The sequence below is a fragment of the Carettochelys insculpta genome, chromosome 12 (genome assembly GCF_033958435.1).
Source record: "Carettochelys insculpta isolate YL-2023 chromosome 12, ASM3395843v1, whole genome shotgun sequence".
NCBI lineage: Eukaryota > Metazoa > Chordata > Testudines > Carettochelyidae > Carettochelys > Carettochelys insculpta.
Genome location: NC_134148.1, coordinates 20459796 through 20484807, shown reverse-complemented (window position 1 = coordinate 20484807; position 25012 = coordinate 20459796). Strand labels below are relative to the sequence as shown.

General features: G+C 44.1%; 1 protein-coding gene across 2 annotated transcripts in view; it reads left to right on the top strand.

The window, feature by feature from the left end:
* Nucleotides 1–25012, top strand: part of UNC13C (unc-13 homolog C) — a 425720-nt gene that overhangs the window by 378242 nt on the left and 22466 nt on the right. For both annotated transcript variants that reach the window (XM_075006542.1, XM_075006543.1), the window contains 2 exons: nucleotides 1256–1336; nucleotides 10388–10535. In XM_075006542.1, coding sequence (XP_074862643.1) covers nucleotides 1256–1336; nucleotides 10388–10535 — 229 coding nt within the window. The remainder of the gene's footprint in view (nucleotides 1–1255; nucleotides 1337–10387; nucleotides 10536–25012) is intronic.

The following is a 25012-nucleotide window of genomic DNA, read 5'->3' as shown; positions in this document are numbered from 1 at the left end:
CTAGTTTTGACAATAACGGTGATATAATGAATACAACCAGCTCTAGCAGTTAACACTTTCAAAGGAATTTTGTTGCCCAGACAGAAGACATAATCTAGTCCTTACTATACTGCTACAAATCCCACTCTTGATCTTAAATCAGTGCGTTACATTAGCAAATTACCCTACAATATCTAAAAGCTTTTGGTTAGATTCTACAATGTGCATGATTTTACATTTGTTTTAATGATGTTTTTGAGCTCTGTACCAACTTGCCCGTTATGGTACAGGACCACTTTCTGCGAATGGAAATATTCTCTTTACCGGTGAAGTTAAGGCAGAGATGATGATGATGAATGGAAATGTAGCAATGAATCCATTCTTTACAACCTTGTTCTGCCTATAAAGCTGCCTTTTCCAGGGGTATTCTGTCAGTGTAAAATTATCAATTCTTTATGCAATCAGCAACCACCAGCAATAATACTTGTAAAATGACAATGAGCCCTTACAGCCCTGGCAGCTGCAGTAAAAATAAAACATATTTTTGATGTGGGATAAAGCAAAAGGGAGGGGGTTTTGCCAATGATTTCCAAAAGGTTAATACTTTTTTTTTCTTCTCTACCCCAGTTATGGACAGCTTAAGAAAGAAGCAGTCTTTCATTACTCAGCTGTGTAGGACGCGAAATACTAGCATGATAAAAATCTTCTGAGTTTGGTTTTTATCCCAGTCAGTTTTCAGCCACTTCCAATACTGTCATTTGAGTTTTGTAGTAATGTGGCAATTTGTGTTTCTTTGAATAACAGCACAGTTTCCTACCTCAGTTGAAATATAGCCTGCTGTTGATTTTACAAAATATTTTTCAGGAATACAAAACACTTTTTGCATCTACATAACTTCCTTCCCAGTCACACTTTTGTTTTAGTTTGAGCTTCTGCCAAACACCAATTTGCAGTCAAATTTCATTAGTAAAATATATAATTTAAAGGCATCCATGAGTTTTCATCATGGTTTACAACATGTAATCGATTTCCTTTCCAGAACAGCAAAACAATTTATCTTTGCAAAATAATTAGAAACCACTTTACAGATATCCTACCATTACATTTCAATTTTTCTTTTCATTTTCAACAATGGAGTAGCTTTGGGTTGTAATTTATTTTAAAGAGTCTCAGGGCAAGTGCATTGTACCAAATGTCGGGGTTTTTTTAGAAAGGCAAGCAAAACGGCAAGACTTATCTTTCCTTATAACAACCGTAATATTAACATGTTTTGCAGGACCATGTCACTCGAGAGGAGGCTAGAAGTTTGACACTGAGGCAGTGTGCAATAATGGAGGTGGCACTCGCTACAATTAAGGTAGAGCTGTGTATGTCATGTATACATATATTTTGTGTCTGAATGAGCAAATATGACTGAGATGTTTGCAGTATAAGCTAGATTCTAGCTGGCCCTGTATGGGGGTGTGATGGTAAAGATCCTTGCCCCCCTGTCACAATGTGCTTGGGGAGTACAGACATCATGCAAGATGGTGCTAGGCTCCCCACGGTGGGTTGACCAAAAAGCTGTGGTCCCCAGGTCCCTCACAGGAGCTGGACAACTGCGGGCAGGGAATACACTGCATCCATTCAATGGGGAGGCACGTTTTAGCTTGTTGTTGTTCCCCCACTCCCCTCCGCCCAGGGTCCTAGTACTAGTCTGGCTGAGTCAAACTGGTTGAGCTTTCCTTGTGCTGTAGCATAGCCCATCTCTCTTCCTCCTCAGAGAGGGTTGGTCCTCAGAGGAACTGTCTCCCCACAGTGCTGCAAACATACATGAGAAGGGAAAACGTTTCACCATCTGTTGGAAATCAAGGCACTTTTCTGTTGTACAACGTACTATTTTATCCACAAACGTCCAATTAAATTTGTCTCCCTGCTTTTGTATTTACCCTCTCATTAAATGCCACCTGTACATAATTGGATTTCTTTCAAAGAGGCCTTTTAACTATTCCATTCAGTAGCCTCTTTTCAGTGAAACCAATCACATTTGTCAAGCAGCTGTTAAGAACACAAATGAATCAATTAATTTTGTGCATTTTCGCAATCTACAAGATAATTGCTTTGGAAAAATCTTACTGTTACTGTAAATATTTTGTAAGTGGCATTTTTTAGGGTAACTAAATATTGTACACAAAAACACTATTTTTCCTAAAGGAAGATTCTATCCGTTTTTTACATTTTAGCTATCACAATATTAAAAAAAAAACAAAACTCTAGAGCTTATTTATTTGGCAAAGGACAGAGCACATTGCACTTTCAGTATACCTTTCAGCAGATGGTCACTGCTTGCTTTAGAAATATTAAAGACCCCCCCTCAGTAAACTACTATTGTTGCTTTCATTTTATAATCAGGTAAATATTAAACACTAATATTTAATTGCCAGATTAAAAGGTGGTTGTGGTCAGAAAGGGGGATGTTCTGTGTAAAATTACAGTGTATTCCTTATTAGATCTGACCTCAGTATGTATATTTGCTAACTTCAGGCCCACCAACAAATGGGGTAAAGACAGCCAGAGGTCCAGGCCCATTAAATTGCTGCTGGGGTGCTGCACAGCATGCTCTGGGCACCCCTGAAAGATGGGAGAACCATGTTGTCATCTGGATGGCACTAAACATTCACTGCTCCCAGCCCCTGCCACTTCCGCAACAGGCCCCACCCCTTCCAGGGCATGGAGCAAGTCCCACCCCACTTGCTTAGGGACCCCATGATGCTGTCGGCCCCACCAGCTGACTTCATTAACAAAAATCTTGCTGGCCGTGCAAAGCAAGGCCTTACGCTCAACTTGATGATATTTCTGTCGCTATATCATGTGATAATGTTTGGATACTGCATCCAATCAATTTGAATGTTACAGAAATGTTCTAGGAATAAATGTGCCAAACGCTATTGATTTTTATGAAAATCAGAAAAATAGAAGGGAGAAATGGAGGCTACAAAGAGTCTGGTCATGTGGTGAACAGACCTCACAGCTTCTTATCTTCACAACAATCAGTAGGTCAGAAAAGGTTGAGGTCAGTCACTAAAACCTTCCAGCATAACAATACCCTCATCTCAGGTCAGCCTATCCTCCCAGTACAGCTTAAAATATTGGCACTTGAATGACTTACATCCCTATAGAAAGTAATGAAATAAGGCTGGTCAGGAGAACAGAGACACACCCAGAGTCTCTGGCCTGAGAAGCTCCAGACATGAGAGACAATTTTAAGCAGGGAAGGAAACAATAAGGAAAAACAGAGCCCCTGGCATTTGGTGGAAGCAGACAGATACCCTGGCATGGGTGTGTGGTTTGCTGGGAGTCTGTGAAATGGAGGGAGATAGGAAGGTGATGCACAAGGAATGCCTCTAGTGTATGTGATGAGCTCATCCTACCACAGCAATGAAGTGCGTGACTCTCTAATATTCTTCTTTGTGTTATCCTCCCAGATCCAGCTGAGCTGTAAGGCAGTGAAGCTGTTTGGGTTCTTGTCCTTGTATCACTGACATGAATATTAAGTGATCACTCCAGAATCTTGTCAAGTATCAGAGGGGTAGTCGTGTTAGTCTGGATCTGTAGCAGCAACGAAGGGTCCTGTGGCACCTTATAGACTAACAGAAAAGTTTAGAGCATGAGCTTTCATGAGTTAGATTTTAGCTGGCCCTGAGCATCTGAAGAAGTGAGTTAACTCACGAAAGCTCATGCTCTAAACTTTTCTGTTAGTCTATAAGGTGCCACAGGACCCTTTGTTGCTGCTCCAGAATCTTGATTACTGAAAATGTCAGAGTCCAAACGAAGCCAGCTTGATTATTCATTTGAGTTGGCAGAGTTGTCAGTTACAGAAAACTTCCTGTAAATTAAGCACATTTGATTGGATATTGAATAATCTTTGAAGTCCATGATGCTACTTTTCGAGTCAATTCAGAGTATGGTTGCAGTTAATTCTCTCTGTACTGTGTGAAAATTAATTATTCTATTCCAGTTTTTAAAAAGAGAATCTAGGTAATTTACCAATGCCCTATGTGAACTTCCATATTCATATCTAATTCTCTTGATCTGGTTTTAGAGGGTCATATATTATCATAGGTTTACCAGTGAGCTGACCTGAAGAAAATCAAGTTGTTGTGCTGAAGCTGCAAAGAATAAAGAGTTTAATATTTTTGTGAGAAAACCTGTCCTTCCCTCCATTGTGTGTAGCAAGAATACTCAAGTTTTATTGAAATAAAGGAAAAAGTTATCACAGCTCCAAAGCACAGACTCAGAAACAAACCATTTGGTTCACTTGGTACTCACACCCTTCCTTCCTCAGTGATCTGCTGATGAGAGAGCAGTCCTGCTTCTGGTATTCCAGAAAAGAGTCCAGTGAGCCTGGTTCCTCAGTGCCTGAGACTGATGATGGAGAGACCTGGCAAATGTTGAGTAGCTGAGTTACACTGGAAAAGTGAGCCTAAGGATGCAAAAAACAAATGAGAACTGAACCCTTTAGAAAGAGCACTGCACCTGGTGGGTGTGCCCTCTTACAGGGTCTTGGCACCATCCTGAATAGTCATGTGAGTGCCCTGCCTTCTGTGCCAAACCCACTGAGTCAAAACAGTATCTGCTCCATGAGTTTTCTCAGTCACAAGTCTATTCCGAAATGGAATGCAGTTGCTCTTGGTTGTGCCAAGAGATTGATCATTAGAAGATGAAAGAGCTTTTGTGCCACTGTTAAACACCACAGGGCAGCAATGTCTTCATAAAGATACTAAATTTATGAAATTATTGACAAAAATGAAGAATTTCAGGTGACACTGCGAACATGTATCTTACTGAAAGGCAAAGAAATGCAACACTTTGCACTATTTCCAGACCTGAAGAAGTGAAAATGAAAGTGACGAAAGCTCATCGCCTAATAAATTATTTTGTTCATCTTTGGAGTGCTACAGGGCTGCTCTTTGTTTCGTAAAGGAATGTAAGTTAGAGGAACATGAGATTGCTGTTGGAATTCAGGGATGTGGGGGAGTACTGGGGGCTGGCACAGAACTCCTTGAATTGATTCTCTTTCCCCATGGTCGTTGGGTTGTGGTGATCGTGTCATATATATATATATATATATATATATATATATATATATATATTATAATTTTAAAACCAAGACAGGTATTTTTAAAGACCAGTCCCACACTTTCATTTATTATTGTTTCTTTTTTAGAGCTAAAAAATGAATTCACAAAACAAGCTGCACTTCTCTATTAATATGTTGTTTTTGTGTTAACAAATATAGTAACATCACACTGAGAAAAAAAAAAGAACCATTCATCTGAAATACAGCACGTTATCATTCTCCGTATAGCAAACTGTCTGTAATTGCCTTGACAGATATGTTTACTGTCAGGAAACATGGCTCTCCTGGGTCAATTAAACTGTATACCCATTCATTAGTCATGTGTGTGTATTCATCACACAGACTATGAATCAGGTTCTCATTCCAAACACCTCCTTTATGGAAATGAAGATGGGCTTTATTTCCAGCTGTTTACACCATCCACAAGAATGTTTTATTGGACTGCTTGTGGTTTATATGACCCAATGAAGCCCTGTTCATCCCTAGCAGACACTGGTGCCCAACTGCAAAATGTTTTCGAAATGTATCATTTGCTATCTCTAAAAATAATACAGCATAGAGGAAAATCTTCTAAAAAGAAAACCCTACCTTGAGAATACTGAAAGAAAATCAGTTTCAATGAGCCCATATAGGAACCCAGTAGGAAAAGCTATTCGCTGCTACTCCTTATTCTGCTATAGCTTTTAGTCCTCCCAAACAATATAAAAAAGTAGGCACTCCATAATGTTGAAACACTGTCAGGAAAGATTTATTCATCTTGGCAGGCATTTAGTAGTGATGAGTTTACTCTGCATGTACACTATGGCCTGTGTTAATAGGAAACTTCAGTTTTTAGGTGATTTCAAGTCAGCTTTGTCTCGTACAACAACAGAAAGCTAAACAACAAATGCAGTTAGTTGAAGATCTCAGAACAGGATTTCTGCAAAGTCTGCAGCAGGTTAAAAAAAAAACCTGCTGTACTTTCCAAAGCCAGGTAACAGTTCTGGGAGCTAAATTCAAACTTATTGTCCCATTTCTGCCACTGTAAAGCAATTGTTTTTTGTTTTGCTTCAGTAGTTGAGAGCCCAGTTCTACTGTTGTGATAGGATAGGTTGGTGTTACTCCCCTGGCACAAAGCTGCCCTTGGTTAGCATAGCAAGCCCTGCAACTGAGGTAAGGGTTGGCCATGAAAAACTTCTATGCCAGAATCGTTTTCCAGAGAGATGAATCATTTCAAGTGCAACAACTGCATATCTATGTCCCAACACATCTTCTAAAACTTTTCATAAACTATGGCCAACTTCATCATTCATTTTTTATTATGTCCTTTACCTCCCATGACTCACTTTTCCCCAGAGTTTTATTCTACTCTCATTCCCACCAACCCACCACCTACAGAACTTGTCTCTAGCTGCAGTTTTATAGCACATCTCTCTTTTCCTGTTTGTGTGTCACCATCCCAATACCCTGTGAATTTTTTTTGTAATCTCTCCTGCAGCCTTCTTCTGGCTCTCTCCCCTTGCTGCGATTTCTATACTGTGTGAAAAAATTGGTGGTGTTTGTTATAAAGGTGGGAAAGAGATGTCTCATATCGTAGTTACTTTGCCAAATTTTGTTGCATGCCTGCTCCCTAAAAATCAGAGGGGTAGCCGTGTTAGTCTGTATCTGCATAAAAAGTGCTGTGGCACCTTATAGACTAACTAATATTTTGGAGCATAAGCTTTCATGGGCAAAGACCCACTTTGTCAGAGGCAGGTAGTCTATAAGGTGTCACAGGACTTCTTGTTGGTTTTGCTTTCTTAAGGGAAGCCTAGCATTTACAGACACAAATTCAAATGGATGTTCAGAATCACAGGGCTGGAGTCAAGTTCTATCCAGGAATTAGCTTTCTTGCTTTGTACTCAACGTTTCAGTGCTGTGCTTTAGCAACTAGGATAATAAGAGTAAGTGCTTTTAGTATGAAGAAATATCACTAGCAATTGTTAGAGCTCATTGATAAGTTGATTAAAAAGTGTAATGGAAACATACGTACTCTTTTAAACATCCCAGCCAAGGGAGCTTTCCTTGAGAAGTGTGCTACTAATGATTTCATTGGGAATTCACATGATTACACACTTCCACTGAATACTTGAGAAAATTAGGATAATGGAGGCAGCATTACATGATTGCAGTGCACAGCATGGGAGTACAGCAGTATAAAACTGTTAGTGGAATGCATGATGCCAGTTGAGTTTCAAAGCAGATTCATAAAAGATAGAGGGTAGACAATCCAACACTATTCCATGAAACAAACCACAGGGAGAGCAGCCCTGTTAGTTCCAGAGACCATCTGTGAGAATTGCCAACCATGGCCTGTGGCCACACCACTCTTCTGTTTACCCCACCAACCAGCATGGAGTGATGCATGTTGCTCCAGCTGTGTGTTTCCATACTGATGCCCTGAACGTGGCCAAGTACAAGCAAGCCTCTGCTTTTTGGTCTCAGCAAGAAAATATTCTGAATAATTACCAAATATCACCTGCAGTGCTAACTTGAAACCACTGCCCTGTTGTAAAAATCAGTTTAGATGGTCAAAGCACATGCTCAGCATTTTCATTGGCTTCCAGCTCAGCTGAAGAACACATGTGGCTGAACCAATGGCCAACATGCTGCTGATTGCTTGTCTATTTTGCTACGGATAGTTACCATGGTTCCTGCTGAGGCACAGGAACTCAAATATAGCAATGGGCAATATTCCTCAGCTCCCATCCAGGCGCAGAGAGGGTATATTCTACCTTGTCTAACTCTGGATGTATATTGAAGAGGGTACATGTTGTCACAAGCTGCAGCCCCAATATTCTCATAAATGCTCATTTTTCTTCTCTGTTTTCCTACTAATTAACTGATGCCTGAGAGAATAATATTTATGTGGATGTTGATTCCTAGAACTTGCAGGAATGTAAAAAGCTAATGCAAATTGAGATTGACCTTGTGCAGCATTTAGTTCTCCTTTCTGTAGACTGAAGGTGATTCCCAGTATCATCCAACTTCCCTTTACCCTGCAAATCATTGTCCTGGGTTACATTCTGGAGACATCTCCTTGTGTGGTGGCCTTCTTCACCTTTTTCTTCCTCTTCCTCTAGTGGCTCACAACCAGGGGGTACATCAACTCATCTAGGTATTTGCCTGCTAATACAACAGGCTACATAAAAAGCTCTAGCAAAGTCAGTACAAACTAAAATGTCATATGACTGGTTTATACTGCTCTATAGACACTGTATGGTGAAATGTAAGTACACTATTTGTCGTCCAATTGATTTATTTTATTATATGGTAAAATGAATATGTCAGCAATATTTTCAGAATACTGTGCTGTGAAAATTTGTCTACTTTTGTAAGCTAGCTTTTAAGATGAAACCTGGGGGTACGCAAACCAGATGCCTGAAACGGGTACAGTAATCTGGAAAGACTGAGAACTCTAGGGCTACGTCTACACGTGAAGCCTACATTGAAGTAGCCTATTTTGATGTGGTGACATCGAAATAGGCTATTTCGATGAATAACGTCTACACGTCCTCCAGGGCTGGCAACGTCGATGTTCAACATCGATGTTGCGCAGCACCACATCGAAATAGGCGCTGCGAGGGAACGTCTACACGCCAAAGTAGCACACATCGAAATAAGGGTGCCAGGAACAGCTGCAGACAGGGTCACAGGGCGGACTCAACAGCAAGCCGCTCCCTTAAAGGGCCCGTCCCAGACACAGGTGCACTAAACAACACAAGATCCACAGAGCCGACAACTGGTTGCAGACCCTGTGCATGCAGCATGGATCCCCAGCTGCAGCAGCAGCAGCCAGAAGCCCTGGGCTAAGTGCTGCTGCACACGGTGACCATAGAGCCCCGCAGGGGCTGGAGCGAGAGCATCTCTCAACCCCTCAGCTGATGGCCGCCATGGCAGACCCCGCTATTTCGAAGTTGCGGGACGCACAACAACTACACGGTCCCTACTTCGACGTTGGACGTCGAAGTAGGGCGCTATTCCCATCCCCTCATGGGGTTAGCGGCTTCGACATCTCGCCGCCTAACGTCGATGTTAACATCGAAATAGCGCCCAACACGTGTAGCCGTGACGGGTGCTATTTCGAAGTTAGTGCCGCTACTTCGAAGTAGCATGCACGTGTAGACATGGCTTAGAACACTTATATCTAGTATAGCTCTAGAACACTTATGTCTGACCTCATATTCCCTTTACAACCTCCCCACACAGACTTTTGTGATGCTATTAAAAGAACGCTTCAAGCTTTGTGTTGAGGCAAGACAGATTAGCAGAGGTATCACATAGGGCCTTTTTTATTAACTATATGTAGAAGGAGCAAATCCTGCCTCAGTTTGCATGCCTAGGCTTTTTGGGAGGAAAGCAAGCATGGCCATTAGGAAAGAAAAATCTTTTTATTTGCAAACTGTATAGTTGATTTAGAAGCAAATTGGTCCAAGATTAAGGCTTGTAGCATCTGCACAACCCAAGGAGAAGAACCATGAAGGGACTGTGACTCAAAGTCACAATTCAGCCTCCATTCTATTCTTTTGATCTGGAGATGATTCATAGTAAGTTATTTTCTCTACCTGGAAGGGAAGGGTTATGTTGTGCTCATGCTGTCTTCTTCCTCCCCATCTCCTCTTTCCATACCCCAGATGTAATGGACGACCTTAAGACTGAACATGGGCAGCGGGTTTTATTTCCTTGTATGGCCACATTAGGGCTGGTCACAATCTAGCCCTAAGAGGAACTAACCATGGAAATCACAATGCAAATTTCCTAGACTAGCCCAAGACAGAGAGACTGGAAAGCAATCCTAATCCCCCACTGGAGCTTTTGCAATTCCTTTAATTTGTCACCCTATTGTGTACAAGAATTTCCACCATAAATTATACCTTTCTGCCTATCAGTGTCAGTACCACACATGGTCAGATTTCTACTATGGCAAACATGCTGTCAGAGGAAATTTGTTTCAGTGGTTGCACTGTAAGCCCTGTTTTGAGGTGGTGGTATTTACACAAACCTAAGAACACCACACACATTTAACCATTTTTGAGTTCTATCCATTTTAAGAGAAAATAAAAGAACACAAGTGTTTTGTGTGGGAAGGGGAAACCCCACAAACACTGTAATGTGGGCAGCAACTATCTCCAGAGCTACAAATTGTAAATCTTACGCACTGCATTAATCCATTTGAGTTTAGCTATTGCTTTGTAAACATCAGGTGTGACCTGGAGATCTGTATCCGATAATGTACTTCTCTCAATGCCATATCTATCTTTTTCTTTTTAGCAATACTTTCATGCTGGAGGGAGTGGGCTGAAAAAGAATTTCTTGGAGAAGAGCCCAGATTTACAGTCGCTGAAATATGCTCTTAGCCTTTATACCCAAACTACTGATGCCTTGATAAAGAAATTTATAGCCACTCAGACGTCTCAAAGTAAGTGACTTGTTCAGTAGAGCTAGACTTGTAGACCAGATTTTTAAAATATTCAAATGCATATTTTGCTAGCAATCAATGATAATTATTAATGTCAAAACCTATTATCAAGTTGTAATGATTATGGTCCTGCGCTTGCACTACGTCAGAGGTGTATTACTCACCAAACAGTCCAACCAATTTCAGTTTTACTTCTCAGAGTAAAGTACTGTTTCATTCAAGTCATACCATTAGAATCTGCCCATGTTACCATAAGCCACATTTATGCAATGGTAATAAAAAGTCAATCTCAACAATAAGTAAACACAGGTAAAGAATACATTCTGTGGGACATGTGTGTCTACCTAGCTAAGCAATGCAAAAAGCTACATAGACCACCTGAGTGAGATTATGTTATGGGCCAGGTTCTCAGCCAGTATACGGCAATAAGTCAGTTCAGCTAAGCTCATTTATACTAGCTGAAGCTCTGGTGCTAAAGTTATGCAATCACTCTGACTAAGTGAGGTGGTCAGCCCTTATACACATTGGTAAGTGCTTACTTGCATGCACGGTCCTATTGAAATCAGTGTCATCAGTGATGTCTGGGGATCATTACAAGAATTGTAAGTTGGCTAAAGAACTGGCTAAAGAGAAAGCATCTTCTGTTTTCCTTTCAGGGAAGAGAGAGTTGAGTTATATGGTTAAAATATTGTAATTGTAAAATAGAAACTACAAGACGCTGTCCAGCCATCCAGGTTCTAAGGTTTTGAAACAGCCTCCCAGTAAGAGTTGTGGGAGCAAACACCTTAAATAGCTAGAGCGAGAGAGAGAGAGAGAGAAACTTGTCAGAGCAATTTGATGATAGGGTTGCTTGTGATGAGGAGGTTCAGCAGCCCTGGGGCTCACCTGCAGTATCTTAACTTCCTGAAAGTTCATGCTTCTGGGCATCAACCAGCCCCCTGAAGGAGTCAGGCAGCAATTCCTCCTTATATATCCTGGAGGGGATGGTCTCTTTCCTCTGAAGCATCACAGATGTCCATGGCTAGGCACTGAACGCAGATGGAGAAGGGACAGTTTGCTGAGGTGGCCCTTGGCACTTGGCTGGCTGGTTCTTGCTCACATGCTCAAGATCTCAGTGACTTCCCAGTGTGAAATCAGGAAGGAATTTTCTGCCAGGTCCAATTGGCAGTGGCCTTGGGGGTGAGGGGTTGCCTTTTTTTTTTTTTTTTTTTGCAGTTGGTGAGTGAAGGTCAGTTGCCAGAATATCTGTCTCACTTCATCCTCTCCGTTGCAGGGGCAACAGGCACTGGTGCACCTCAGTTCTGCCTATTCTCCCTCTGTGGGATGTTATCGTCTGGTCTGAGGTGGGCTGTAAGACTTAGGTTTACTTTTAGTGACTTGCTTCAATGTGCAGATGTTTGAGGCCTGTGATCAGGGGAGCCAACAGACTTGCCAGAACCCTGGACGAGGTGGGTGGGGCTGGCTCCATGCTCCTGGAAGGGGGCAGGTCCTCAGGCAGAAGAAGCAGTGTCCAGATCACACCCCCTATATCCCTCCTCCACCAGTCCCCAGAGTGGTTGGTGGCAACTTAAGGCCTCAGCCACCACCAGTGCCACAGTAGTAGCAGTAAGCAGGAACCCCAGACCCTTTTGAACTGCTGGGCCCCAGGACAGTTGCTCCCTTTACCCCCACCCCACCTCCATCCATGGGCCTTCCTGTGATATATAGAATATCAAACCACATCATCTGGTGTCCCCTGCTGGTCTTAACATTGATAAGTATTTGCCAGCCAGGGAAAAGGGCTACATAACTTAGCCCACAGTGTATACCATTACTGGGTGGAAAAATCCAATGCATCATAGTTTAGCAGCTATAGAGATTACTACACAAGCAGTTAAAATTTACTGACTGTAAATACCTTTCAAAAAGAACGTTATTTTCTTTGAACCTGAAAATAACAAAGTTCAGCTCTTGCACACAACCTAGTGATTTCACAGTCTGACATACAAGGTGATTTCTCCATATAGATGCATACTCCAGACCTGACTGGTTAGTATGCTACTATCTCTAATCCTGGCCTCCCTAGTGAAGAGCACTCATGTATTGAAAGGGATCTACCACCGTTGGCAAGAGGCCTCAACCAAAATCTTGGACCTGGTCAATTTCAGATCCAGAATGTGGGTGAGGCCTGCCTCTGTATTGGGATTAAATGGACTTCTGTTAAAAACAATGGGAGTTTGTGACTGACAGGCTCATTCATGATTCCCCATTTTTATGTAGGTTCTTCTACCACGTCTACCACCCATGATACCTGGGTGGCTTTCAGAATGAAAGACATTTTTTTCTTCCCCATTTGTTGACTTTTAACTGTGCCAAGCTACAATTTTGGCAGATCGTTTTTAAGCCCCCGAATCTCCAAATCCTTAACATTGGCACCCAAAGGAAAGCAGAGAGCAGTGTAAGATTGTAAGATGTTAGGTATGTAATGAGCTTGGTTACACTGCACTAGCACTTTGTTTTGCACTGCTAGAGGAGTATAAAGTAACCTTAGTGTTAGAGAGAATCAGCTTGTGATGGGGTGCAGTCACAGAAGACCCTTTGTGATGTTCCCCGGTGTGCTGATCATGCCACTGACACCCACCTTCTTACCCTCTGGGGCTCCCCCACAACTCTGTCCTGCTGAGCCAGATTGTCTTGTCTCCCCCAAGTAAGGAACAGAGTTGGAATAACCTCCTCGCAGCAGAACAATGCAGGCATTCTGGGTGGATGCAGTTTTAGCATACAGCACACAGGGAATCAACCCTCAGAAGGGATCAAAACCTCAAACAAATTCATCTCTCTCTGTGCAGAACATTTGCACAAGGCAGGATCATGAGGTAAACCCCCTTTATCAATGAAAGGGAGATACGCACAGTGGTAGGTCTCCCCAGGTTATAATAATTTACACTGGATTTGATTATAAACAAAAGAGTTTTTATTAAGCAACACAGTAGGATTTACATGGTTATAGATAAGGACAAGCAGATCAAAACGAATTACAAATTAAACAAAAGAGAAAATGCACAGCTAACTCTGTTCTTGTGATTTCTTACCCTCATTAGCTGTCTTTATAGCAGGTGAAATTTTCCGGTCTGAAATTATCTTATCCTGACCTGGGTCTTCAGCAAAGTTCTCTATCTTGTCTTAGGCTGCTGCTACACTATCAAGGTCCCGTTGGAGGGGCCATGGTAATGAGGCAATTCAAAGCAAACTAATGAGGTGCCGACGTGCATATTCAGCACTTTATTAGCATAATGGCAGCTGCGCGAACAAACGGTGAATTTCAGATTGACAGCGAAGATGGGAGCAGCTTCAAAATAAGTGCCCTGCTTCGCCATTCCTTTACTCCCACAGATCTAGACTGGAGTCAGGGAATGTCCGACGGGACCATGGCAGTGCTGCAGCAGCTTTAGGGTGTGTCAGGCAAATTCCAAGGCAGGCTGAAGTTCAAAGATGTAGGACCCCCTGGGTCTTTAAATCTTTTCCCTGTGGAGGGAAGGCCATTGTTCTCTTTGTGTAAGAGTATTCTCCACGATGGAGCCTGTCACATGAGCTGCTCACCTTTTTAGGCAATCAGCCATTGCCTGTGTACTGCATTACATCTTCGCATTCAAGATCAACAGGTATCAATTGCCACCAATTCGAGGCCTTTTGTTGGCTAAATTCTGCTGTTCCCCACAAGCCATATTCCCACCTTTTGTTAATATCTTCTGAGAAAAAACGTTTGGAACACAAATATGTAGATACTACTTATAACTTCAACTACAAAAATGATACAGGCACAAAAATAGGATTTACAGATCCAGCAAGTTATAATATTAAAAATGGTAGCTCACATGCCACATCTTATCCAAAGCATTTCTGAATTATGCACATTCATATTCAGAACCCACTTTCCATAAAGCTTGAGGGGGTGTTCCATCACACAGTCCATCCATGTTTGAGGTATGGTCCTATCCAGTGAAGAGTGACATGTACCAAAGGTTATTTTCAACAACAAAAGGGCTCCGTATAAATTCCTACCACTCTTTAACCCAGCAACCTTGATTAATAAGCTGTGCCAGATCATGGAATTTTCTGGACCATGCATGTTCAGTGTTTATCATGAAGGCTTTATACAGTACTGAATATATGTCACATGTCAAACTAAATCTTTACTGTAAACCATTATTTTATTTGTATCACATATAGGTAAATAAGCAGAAACCCACCAATTGCACAGCACAGTGCATGGCCATTTCTCATGTTTACAAAGTAAATTTGTACTAGACAGTACAGTGCATATATAAGTATACTTATTTTGTTGCAGTGTATTCAAACTTATTTTGATTTTATTGTCATTATGTTGTTCCAACCATGTGAGGGTCCCATCCAGCTCCCGCCACTGCCACGTGCCCCAGCTCCAGCCTCCACCGCATGGCCCAGCTCCAGCTACCACCACATGCCCCGGCTCCAGCCACCGGCACATGCCCTGGCCCCAACCCCTGCGGACCCGGCTCCAACCCCTGCAAATCTGTCTCAATTCCACCCCGCCGCCCATGCCGCACCCGCAGCCCTAACCCATCCCAGGCTTAACGCTCCACCCCCTCCCACACCCCAACCCACTGCCCAAGCCCCCAACTTACACGAATTTCGGGGTACGTGAGGGTTGAATGGAGCACAACCCTCATGTATCTTGGGGGATTACCCTATGTTAAAATTCCAAACTACGCATTTACTTCTGCATGCTGAAAATCGGTGCCAGATTTCACCAAATGTGAGGGTCATTTGAAAAGTGGCTGTGTCCATCATTTACTGCCTATGAATGAAAATACAGTTTGCTGATCTATAATTATTATCTTGCTCCATCTCATGAGAGTGAGCACAGTTTTAATTGAACATTAACCTGGAAAATAATTACTTTTACTTTTGAAGTGCAGTGTGTTACTTACAATGAAAGAACCTGGTGAGCAACGTGAGTTTTGCGACTTGCTCTCCCAATTCACTGTAAGGAATGATTTTCTGAGCAGTTACGCCAATACATTAAGGGTCTTCATTAATAATTCAGGCATCAGCAGGGAGAAAATTCCTTAAAACTCAAATACACAAGGAAAATGTTTTTCTCTCTAATAAGATAACACAGTATAGATTTAGGCAGATGGTGATTAATTACTAATGCTAACATACACTTTGTTTTTCCCCTAAGTTATGATGAAAGCATTCATAAGATTGCAAACTGCACAGGTTGTACTTATTAAATAAAGATCTTTTACAATTCTCAAGCCACAAACCTGAAGGGCTGATTTTCATTAGCACAAGTTTGATGTCTGTGTACACTGCTGTGCACACATTAGTGAGCCTTTATTTGCACACTTTTGTCAGCATAAGTACCACCGGGGGTAAGGGCTAGGGAAACATATCTCTGAATGTTTTACTGTTGACATCCCACTGTCTTAAAGCAAGGAGTCATTTAGTCTCAATCCTGGTCTCTTCCAACTGTGGCTGTGTTCTTGGCATGGAGTTAGGATGAATGTTTATAGAAATCAGGAATTTAAATACTAAATTTAAGTATCTAACTACTTTGAAAACTAACTAAATAAGCCCAATAGTCCTGTGGCACTTCAGAGACTAACAAATTTGTTGTCATGTGTTTTTGTGGTTAAAACTGACTTAGTTAGATGATATTCATTCATTAGTCTCCAAAGCCGGAGCTACACTGCACTGCCTTTCCAGCAGGGGCATGCTAATGAACGAAAGCGAAAATTCAAATGAGATGTGGATTTACATATCTCATGCCTCATTTGCTTACTCATGAAATCTTGCTCCCATGAGAGCGTTTTCCAGAAGCAGAAACAGCCGTGTAGACAGGGTTCCCTCAGAAAAAAAACCACCTTTCAGAAGAACCCTTATTCCTCAAACATAGCCCAACAGAGCTTTACATTTTGTCTCTTTTCTTGCAGCAGTTGACCACAAACTGACTACAAAATTCACTTATTCTTTATTTGAAATGATTTGCAAATTTACACAGCAATTGAGTCCTGGTCTGCAAATTGGTCAAGACGCAATTTGCAAAGTAATTTACAAGCCTGAGCCAAAGCTTAACTGAAGAGCGCAAAGGTCTCTGTGTTCGTCATTGTTAATCTCAGAATCACCTAAGTGCATAGCTGCACTCCTGAGGGTGACATAAGGACCATGTCATCCAGTCAGCATGGCTGAGGCAGCCGCATCATGTTCAGAACTGCAGCTCACAGGAGAGCGGTATTACCCCCATGGATAGGTGAAGTAGTGCTAATACTCATCCCTGACTCTACCTCCATGTCTGCAGGAGGCATTTGACTCTACACCTTAGCTACGTTAAAGTCCTCGCTCTCCATGATCTTTTAAGGTGCAGACGCTGTTTAAATTCTGGATCTCCCATTCCTCTGTTCAACTCGTGATCCTTGACACCAATGTTTAATCAACCCCTTTCCCAGCTTCAGCCTTCCAGACCCCTCCTGTCAGTAGTTCTCCAGTATCTCTCTCATTCTCTGGCATATGAGAATACAGCTCAGATACTGCAGAAGTTTCATGGAGGGAGAGGGGCACTGCAGAGGAAATTCTTCACCCTTCCCAGATATTCTTAGAGAGCCTGGGCTATAGGAGTACTATGCCCTTAGTCTTCTCATTTGTGTACTTTACTAGTTTATGTACCACCTGCATGCTGATGCTGCCACTGTTTACAATGAGCAGGTTAGACAGCAGTGAAATCCTGTTTCTACCAGGAGAAATAAAGATGCAGTCTGAGTAATGGGTTTGGCATTTCACTGTTAAATTAACTCAACACATTAGAGGAAATGGTAGACATGCTGCACTGTAACTAGAGATGGGCTGGGGGACGTTGGCCTCAGTGTCTGGAACTCCTCTCTAGAGACACTGAGGAGTCAATAAGTGAGACAAAGGCAAAGGGGGCTGGCACAATGCCCTCAGTTGTCAGTTAGGTAAATAGTAAAATGAGGGGCTCTCAAAGCTGGACAAGGTTTTTTGTTTTTTTTCTTTTTCATAGACGCAATCAGTTTAAATAGCATTTTAATTAAAAGACAATTGGATGTGATCAGACCATAGTTACCTTTTCTTCCCTCTTTCTTCATTTTAAAAGCCTTAGACTGTAACCATGCACACATGCCTTCTAATTTTTTTTTCCCACTCATTCTTTTTTAGAATGTTCCAACTTTCTCCTTTTGCCTACAGTTTTCAGGCCTGGCCTTAAAGGAAGGCAGGTGCCTAGGGCCCCACGCTCCCACTAGCTGGGCCCTGCTGCCAGCATGCTGTGCTAGGCCCTGCAAACTCTTTGGCCAGCCCTGACAGTTTTACACATCATTTTTAAGGTGTCATGTTGCTGGGACACCTTTGGCACACCAAGGGGCATTTGGCTGGCACGAATTATAGTAAACTCTGTTTTAACCAGTATTCAATCAGCCGGAACTCTCAAATATCCAGCACTGCCACCAGGCACTATCCCGGCTACTAGGTTTCTTCCAGGTGGCTGTGCTGCTCGCAGGTGGCAAAGGGATCACATCCCACCCCAAGCAAGAGGGAGGCAAGACAGGTGGTCAGAGCACGGGGAGCCAGCTTCCCCCATGCAGCGGCACAGGCTGGGGCCTGGGCTGCTGAACCCTGAGAGAGCAGTGGGACAGGTAGCTGGAGCACAGGGAGCCAGCCCCACCTCGCAGGGCAGCACAGCCCCGCCCCGGGGCCGGGGCTGGGGCCTGAGCCGCTGACCCCTGGCAGGGAGTGCGGAGCAGGCTGCGTGGTCAGAGGCCGTGCTCCTGGGACCAGGCTGCCCAGGGCTTGGGGAGGGGAGCACTGCAGCCATGCAGCACCCTTGTCAGAGAACTGCTGGCAAAGGGATCCCGCTCTATTATCCATAATATTTGCATATCCATCAAACTCCAAATCCCGGGGCTTGCAGGTGCGAAAGAGCTGACTGTATGCCTAGAGGCAGATTCAGTGTTTCCTCTAAGGTCAGAACACAGCCCACTTTACGTGGACCTGTCAAATCAGAGAAAAAAATTACCACAAACATAAAAGTCAACCATATTCTGGAATGTTTTAGAACCCGCCCACTGAAGGGGAAAGATACTGCCCGTTTACCATAATTAGTCTAGAGTTATGCTGGAGGAATTGAAGGCACAATATCGTTCAATTGACCTTTGGCCTAAATTTTAGCCTATCCCCATTAGGTATTTATTTATTACAGTCCATCAATGCCTGCTGCAGTAATTTCCTAAATCAAGGCCTTAATTGTGCCCCCTGATTTATGCCACTAACAGAGTCTAGATTGTGCAATACAACCAAATGAAAGGTGGGTGAGGGTGTCAGACAACAGAATTTCAGAGGGTGTCAGACAAGAAAGTTTCAACCTGTTGTATATGAGTCCCTTTAGCAAAGTGGAAGTTCATGGAGATTATGACCCCATATAGTCTCAAAGGTCCCAATTTTGTTCCCTTTTCTTTTGTCTTGGGTAGATACAGTGGACAAGTTTAGGTTGGGCTTAGCTAGTATGTGCTTCTGTAGAAGCCCCACCTACAAACTTAATCAGCGAAATCAAGGTGAAAGTATTACACTACATCTATTTGAGGAAAAAAACAGAGAGATTTGGTTGAAACTTGACTAGCATGTTATAGCTAAAGTTGATCTACACCATGGGTGTCCAACCTTTTGGCTTGCCTGGCTTGCCTGGCCCGCATAGTTAATGTATATAAATCACATAATAATGTTAAACGTTTACGATCTTGTGGGGCCACATTACTAGCTGTCCAGGGCCGCATGCGGCCCACGGGCCGCAGGTTGGACACGCCTGATCTACACTCTGCCACTTTCCTGACTCAAGATAAAGCCTTTGAAAACAGAGGCCAAATTGTTACCCACATAGGGGAGCAGGAGCATGGTGAAAACAACTAAAATAGAGTTATTGTATGGAGCTTTTTCATGCTCCCTTATTCCAGCAGTGAAATATATAGCATTATAACATACTAGGATGATGAGTATGTGCAGGACTGAACTTAATGGTCTCTATTAACATTTGAGATGTCTTAAACATTGTCTTTTTTGGGCTGTGTAAGTAAAAGGGAGTTCTTGACCCTGATGGTGGCTCCTAGATACTACTCAAGTAATAATAATAATTAATAATTATTTTTCAAACATTATATATATGTATGTGTTTAAAAGTAGTTTTTAAATATATTAATCTGCATTTCACATGAATGCAGATTTTCAGTGTTGATCAACAGTATGAAAAGAAAGTCTTGAACACACTGGCATTGCAAATTGCTCTGATCTCTTACTAATAATTATATCGCTAAACTAGCAATGCCAGTATTATATTCAGAATGGCTGTTTATCAACAAGCATATCGGTGGAATCTTTCCTGAGATTTTTGCAACTGAGGTATTTTTGTATATACTATATCAATCAGCAGTATGACAAAGAAGAAAGCACTATTAAAGTACTACTGAAGTATTTATTATACCATGCATAGGAGATAATCAACATGGCTCTGGATTGTAAAATGTTTCTCGTTTATGAGTTGGAGGTTTTAGTGGAATTTTGTGCCATTAGCTAAAGGATCAATACTCACCCGGTATCACAGAACTCATACTGGAGGGCCTACTTTGTATTTACATGTCTGCACAGCAATGTTGTTCTACATGGAACAACAGTTTCTATATGCCAGACAAAGGAGAAGAGAGCTTCTGAAAACAAGAAAAGAAAATATCTAGAAGAAGAGAGTGTCTGCTTAATTGAAAGGAATGTACATCAGTTGCTTGCATAAATCCAGCTCTGCTTTATGAAACTCTGAAATGAGTAATGAAACCATTAGACGTGAAGTGAAAAGTTTTCCAATTGCCTAACCAGAAGTCAAGTTACTGTATTTATTTATTTATTTATTTATTTTCCCTGTCCCCATTGACAGTACAAAGGCAAAAGCTCCCTTTAGGCATTCACAATCGACTACACGAATAAGCAATTTGGGGGGCAAGGGGAGGAGCTATGGGTTAGACAGACAGGCTGCGTCTATGCTATAGCTCAGTTTCAAAAGGCGAACTTTCCAAAGTGCATGTCCACACGACAAAAGCGGATCGAGATTGCGATCCACGCTTTGAAAGCCCAGTCCCCTCTTTCAAAAGGGAGCATCCACACAGTCCACAATGCTCTTTCAAAGAGCCAGGAAATGCCGCAGACAGGGTTGCATGGCAGACAAGCCCTTCCAGGGGCTGCAGCCCAGCGTTCCTTTAAAGGGCCCCTCCCTGACACCCGCGTTCTGCACATGCCGGGGGCTGGCTTGCCACCCAGTGCACTGCAGACCTTGACCACGTGGAGGAGCCACTTTGGGGCACACTATGGACCTCCAGCAGCTCCCCAGTGCCCTACTCCTCAAGGCCATGGTCAGCCTGCTGGCCATGCTGCTAGCTGCCATCCTGCAGCAGCTCTGGGGGGTAACCCTGATGGCCACCCCAGTACAGGATGCCTTCACTAGGCAAGGCTCACGTCCCCTTCCCCGCTGGGCATTTGGCACCTATGGGGCTATCCCACCAGCAGCAAGTGGTGGTGCTGGCATGTGCTCGGGGGACTGGAATGATGACCACTTGCTCCAGAACTTCCACATGACCAAGCGGCTGTTTCTGGAGCTATGTCACTGGCTCACCCCAGGCCTCCAGCACCATGACACAAGGGTGTGGCCCACAATCCCCCTGCAGAAGAAGGTAGCTGTTGCAACATGGAAGATGGCCACCCTGGACAACCACTGGTCAGTCAGCCACCAGTTTGGGGTGGGCAGGGCCACCATCAAGTACCCTCCTGCCAGTAAGTCGTGCTCAGGGCACTCACCTACCATGGTGAGGGAGGGTCTCTAGGGCAAGGGGGATCCTCAGAAACTGGGGAGGGAGGATGCAGGGGGCGAGGGGATGGGGAGGAGTAGAGGGGAGGTGGAGGGGGAAGAGGGGACTGGGGCAGGGTGGGAGCTGGGACCAGGTGAGGCAGAGGGGAAGGGGGCACGTGGAGCACCCCCCACCATGCACTCATGGGCATGCCCCCCCCCGACCCCATGCAGGGCATCCAGGTGATCAATGGGGGTCTTTCACCGGATCGTCTGCATTAAGGATCTTGACGTTGACCTTGTGGTATTTGAGGAGCTGAGCTTCCCCATCTGTTTGGGGCTCTGGATAGGACCCTCCCCACTGCCATCCAGGCCCCAGAGCACAGTGCAGGCACCTTCATAAATCACAAGGAGTCCCACTCCATGGTGCTCCAGGCTCTCGTGGATGCCAAGAGGTGGTTTATGGATATTTGTGTGAGGTGTTCCAGGCCAGCCAATGAATGACACCTGACTCTTCTGCAACTCATGGCTCAGCCACAGGATGCAGAAGGGGGCGTACAACCCTGCACAGGCACTCCCAGTCAGGGACACCACCATGCCCCACTGCATTGTGGCTGACACCACATCCCCTCCTGCACCCCGGGTGATGCAGGCCTAGATGGTCCAGACCGGGCCCAGCGGGCATTTGTGGGGGCAGGCTGAAGGGATGCTGCTGCTACTTTTGGGGAAGCCACTGGGGGAGCTGCAGGAGTGGCTAGTGGGGGACCAGGAGCCTGGGTCAGGTGGACAGTCACAGGCTCGGTGCGGGTGTCCAGGCTGGCCACCACCCAATCCCAGGGCACCCGCTCCATTGCCAGCCAATCCTGCATGATGGTGGTGATGTCCTGCAGGATGGCAGTGTGGACAACATCAGTGGCATCCTCCTCTTCCACACAGTGAGGCCACTGCACCGCCCAGCACCCGCCCCACTTGGCTGCTGGTTGGGGTGCAGTCCCCGCCCTTTTGTCCCGTTGTGGGGCTCCCGCACCCCATGTATGGGCCTCAAACGGTCCATGAACGTGAAGCTGTGGAGACAGAAGGGGAAAGAGGGATGCGCCATCTGTATCACGACAGGCCCCAGGGGCTGTGCCCCCCCAATTCCACTTTGTCCTCCCCAACTCCACCTGTCTGTTGCCCTGGGGGGGCCTGTGTGATCTGGGGACCTGGGGGTCCCTGCAGGGGTGGGACACACACAGGTGGCAGCCCCCACCCCACAACTCCCCTGGGCGCATGGCCTGTAGTGCTGTCCACATGGGAGTGTGCTGAGTGGTGCATGCAGCCCCTGTTGGGGCCAGGGGAATGCAGCCCTCTGGGGAGAGTCCCAGCTAGAGTTGCTGTCCATGTGAATGACCTGCTGCCAGCTGTAGTGCATGTCGGCGCTCCCTCCCTTCGTGTCAGGGCACCTGAAACACAGGTCCTCCCTGCATGTCCCTCCAGGCACACGTGGGAGGCCCGGGGCAGGGGCCTGGCTGGATGGTTCAGAGGGGAGCGCAATGCTGTGGGCCCCATCACGCAAGACTCCGTCATTGCTCTGGCCCTCAGTTTCTGTGCCCATCGGGGGGTGGCAGCTGCTACCTGCAGCAGTTCCCAGCACCTTCTGGGGCTCACTGTCAGGCTCTGGGTCCAGCATGGCAGTGTCCAGCAGGGTGGATGGGCAGGGATGCTTCCTTGGGCCCCAGGAGGTGGTTGAGCTCCTGGTAGTGGGGGGCAGGTGATGACCCCTGCCCCCACGCATCTGGCCACATCACGAGCCTGGCAATAGGCCTGCTGCAGCTCCTTAACCTTGCTCCACACCTGTTCAAGGGTGGCCTTGGGATATCAGTTCAGTGGCGAGGTGGTCATAGGCTGCTGCGTCGTGGCAGTGGCTGGTTGTGTAGAGCAGCAGCTCTGTGAGGGGGCCTCTTTTTCTGCCCCAGTTGGTCTGCTGGGACCCCTTGGATGGGGTGGGGGTTGGGGCTCTGAAGGGGGCAGGGCTCCTGGCCGCTGCCCATGAATGCTCTGTAAGGGGTCAGGGAACCTGTTGGCTAGTGTGCAGGGTGTGCTGGTGGGTGCTCATGCTATGTCTGCTGTGCTGTACTACAGGAGTAAACAATAGTTAAGTTAGGTCTTGGAAATTACAATTATAAGTAAAGGAGATTTCAGTTCCATTTGAAAATGCATGATAATTTTGTAGGCTGGAAGCTTTCCAGCCTCACAGTGTCCTTGTCTTGTGTATTTATTTGTGCAGCTGCACTTTGTCTACAGAATAGTTGGGAAAGAGCTTTATGATGTACAATATTCATTGACTTGTTACCAAAAGGGTAGAACATCAGCATGTTTTCCGTGGCAGTCTTCTGTGATCGTTTTGTGTGTTTTTTGTAAGTAAGTAGTTTTTAAGTGAGATTACACACACACACATCTCCTAGAACTGGAAGGGACCTCAGGGGGTCATCTAGTCCAGTCCCCTGCCCTCTTGGCAGGACCAAGGACTACACCTGACACCTATTGGCCCTAATCCCTAAATGGCCTCCTTGAGGATTGAATTCAAACTCCTGGGTTTAGCAGGCCAATGCTCAAACCACATGTAAAACAAATCCGACTCCTGAGAATGGTACAGTAATCTGAAAACGTTGAATAGCACTTGTTTCAAGACCTCAGATTACCTTTAGGACCCTGTTTTTCAAATGGTGATACACGTGTTCTTAGGGATACATGAGACAGGTCTGGTGGTACTTACAAAAAAGGTCTATATGGTCTATAAGGAAATATGGTTTATGTTTACTTAGTCCTGCCTTAGCACCAGGGGCTGTGTCAATGACCTGTAAAGGTCCCTTCCAGCTCTATTTCTTTTGTTTGTTTCTGTGATAAGTTTTGAATCAAATAATATTGTTTACACACACAAGCATTATCAGGCCCACATGCATATTACACTGTCCTCTTGATTTGTTGGGGTAGTTTTGATGTAGTTGGTATGCTTGTTTTGTTAATTTCCAGAGGTTCTATACAATATAATGAGAATCAGCCACAATTAACAAATCAGTCATTGGGCCCTAAATTCAAACAGCTTGACAACTTCTAATAATAGATGCACATGGTAATTTACAGAAGCTGTATTTTTTGACCCTTTCTACCAAGTTTGTTTTAGGAAAAATCTATTTCCAATGAATATTGCCCAAGTTATATTACTTAAAAGAGAAGAGATTATTGTGACACAGGAAAACATCTCACTAGCCAGCTGCAAAGTTAACGCAAACAAATATTAATGCAGGTAAATGATAAATAAGTTGTAAATCAATGTTCTCTCAGAAACCTTTGAGGAAGTCAACAAGAAGAAGGTTAGATGACTGTACGTGGATAGACCATAATGGGTAACATTACTGATAGATATTGCACCATCAATTTTAAAAGGAACTCCTTCACATCAATGGAGAGTTGTCCTTAAAGCTGATAGGCCAGAGTTTTATAACTAGTCTTTTATTCACTGAATGCAAGTCTTTCCTCAATACATATATAAAAATAATAATTCCTAATTAAGGAACCGTACTTGTTTGTCTGAGGGTAGGATTGAGCCTGTTGTTGAAAAGAACAGACATAAGGGGATTTGTAT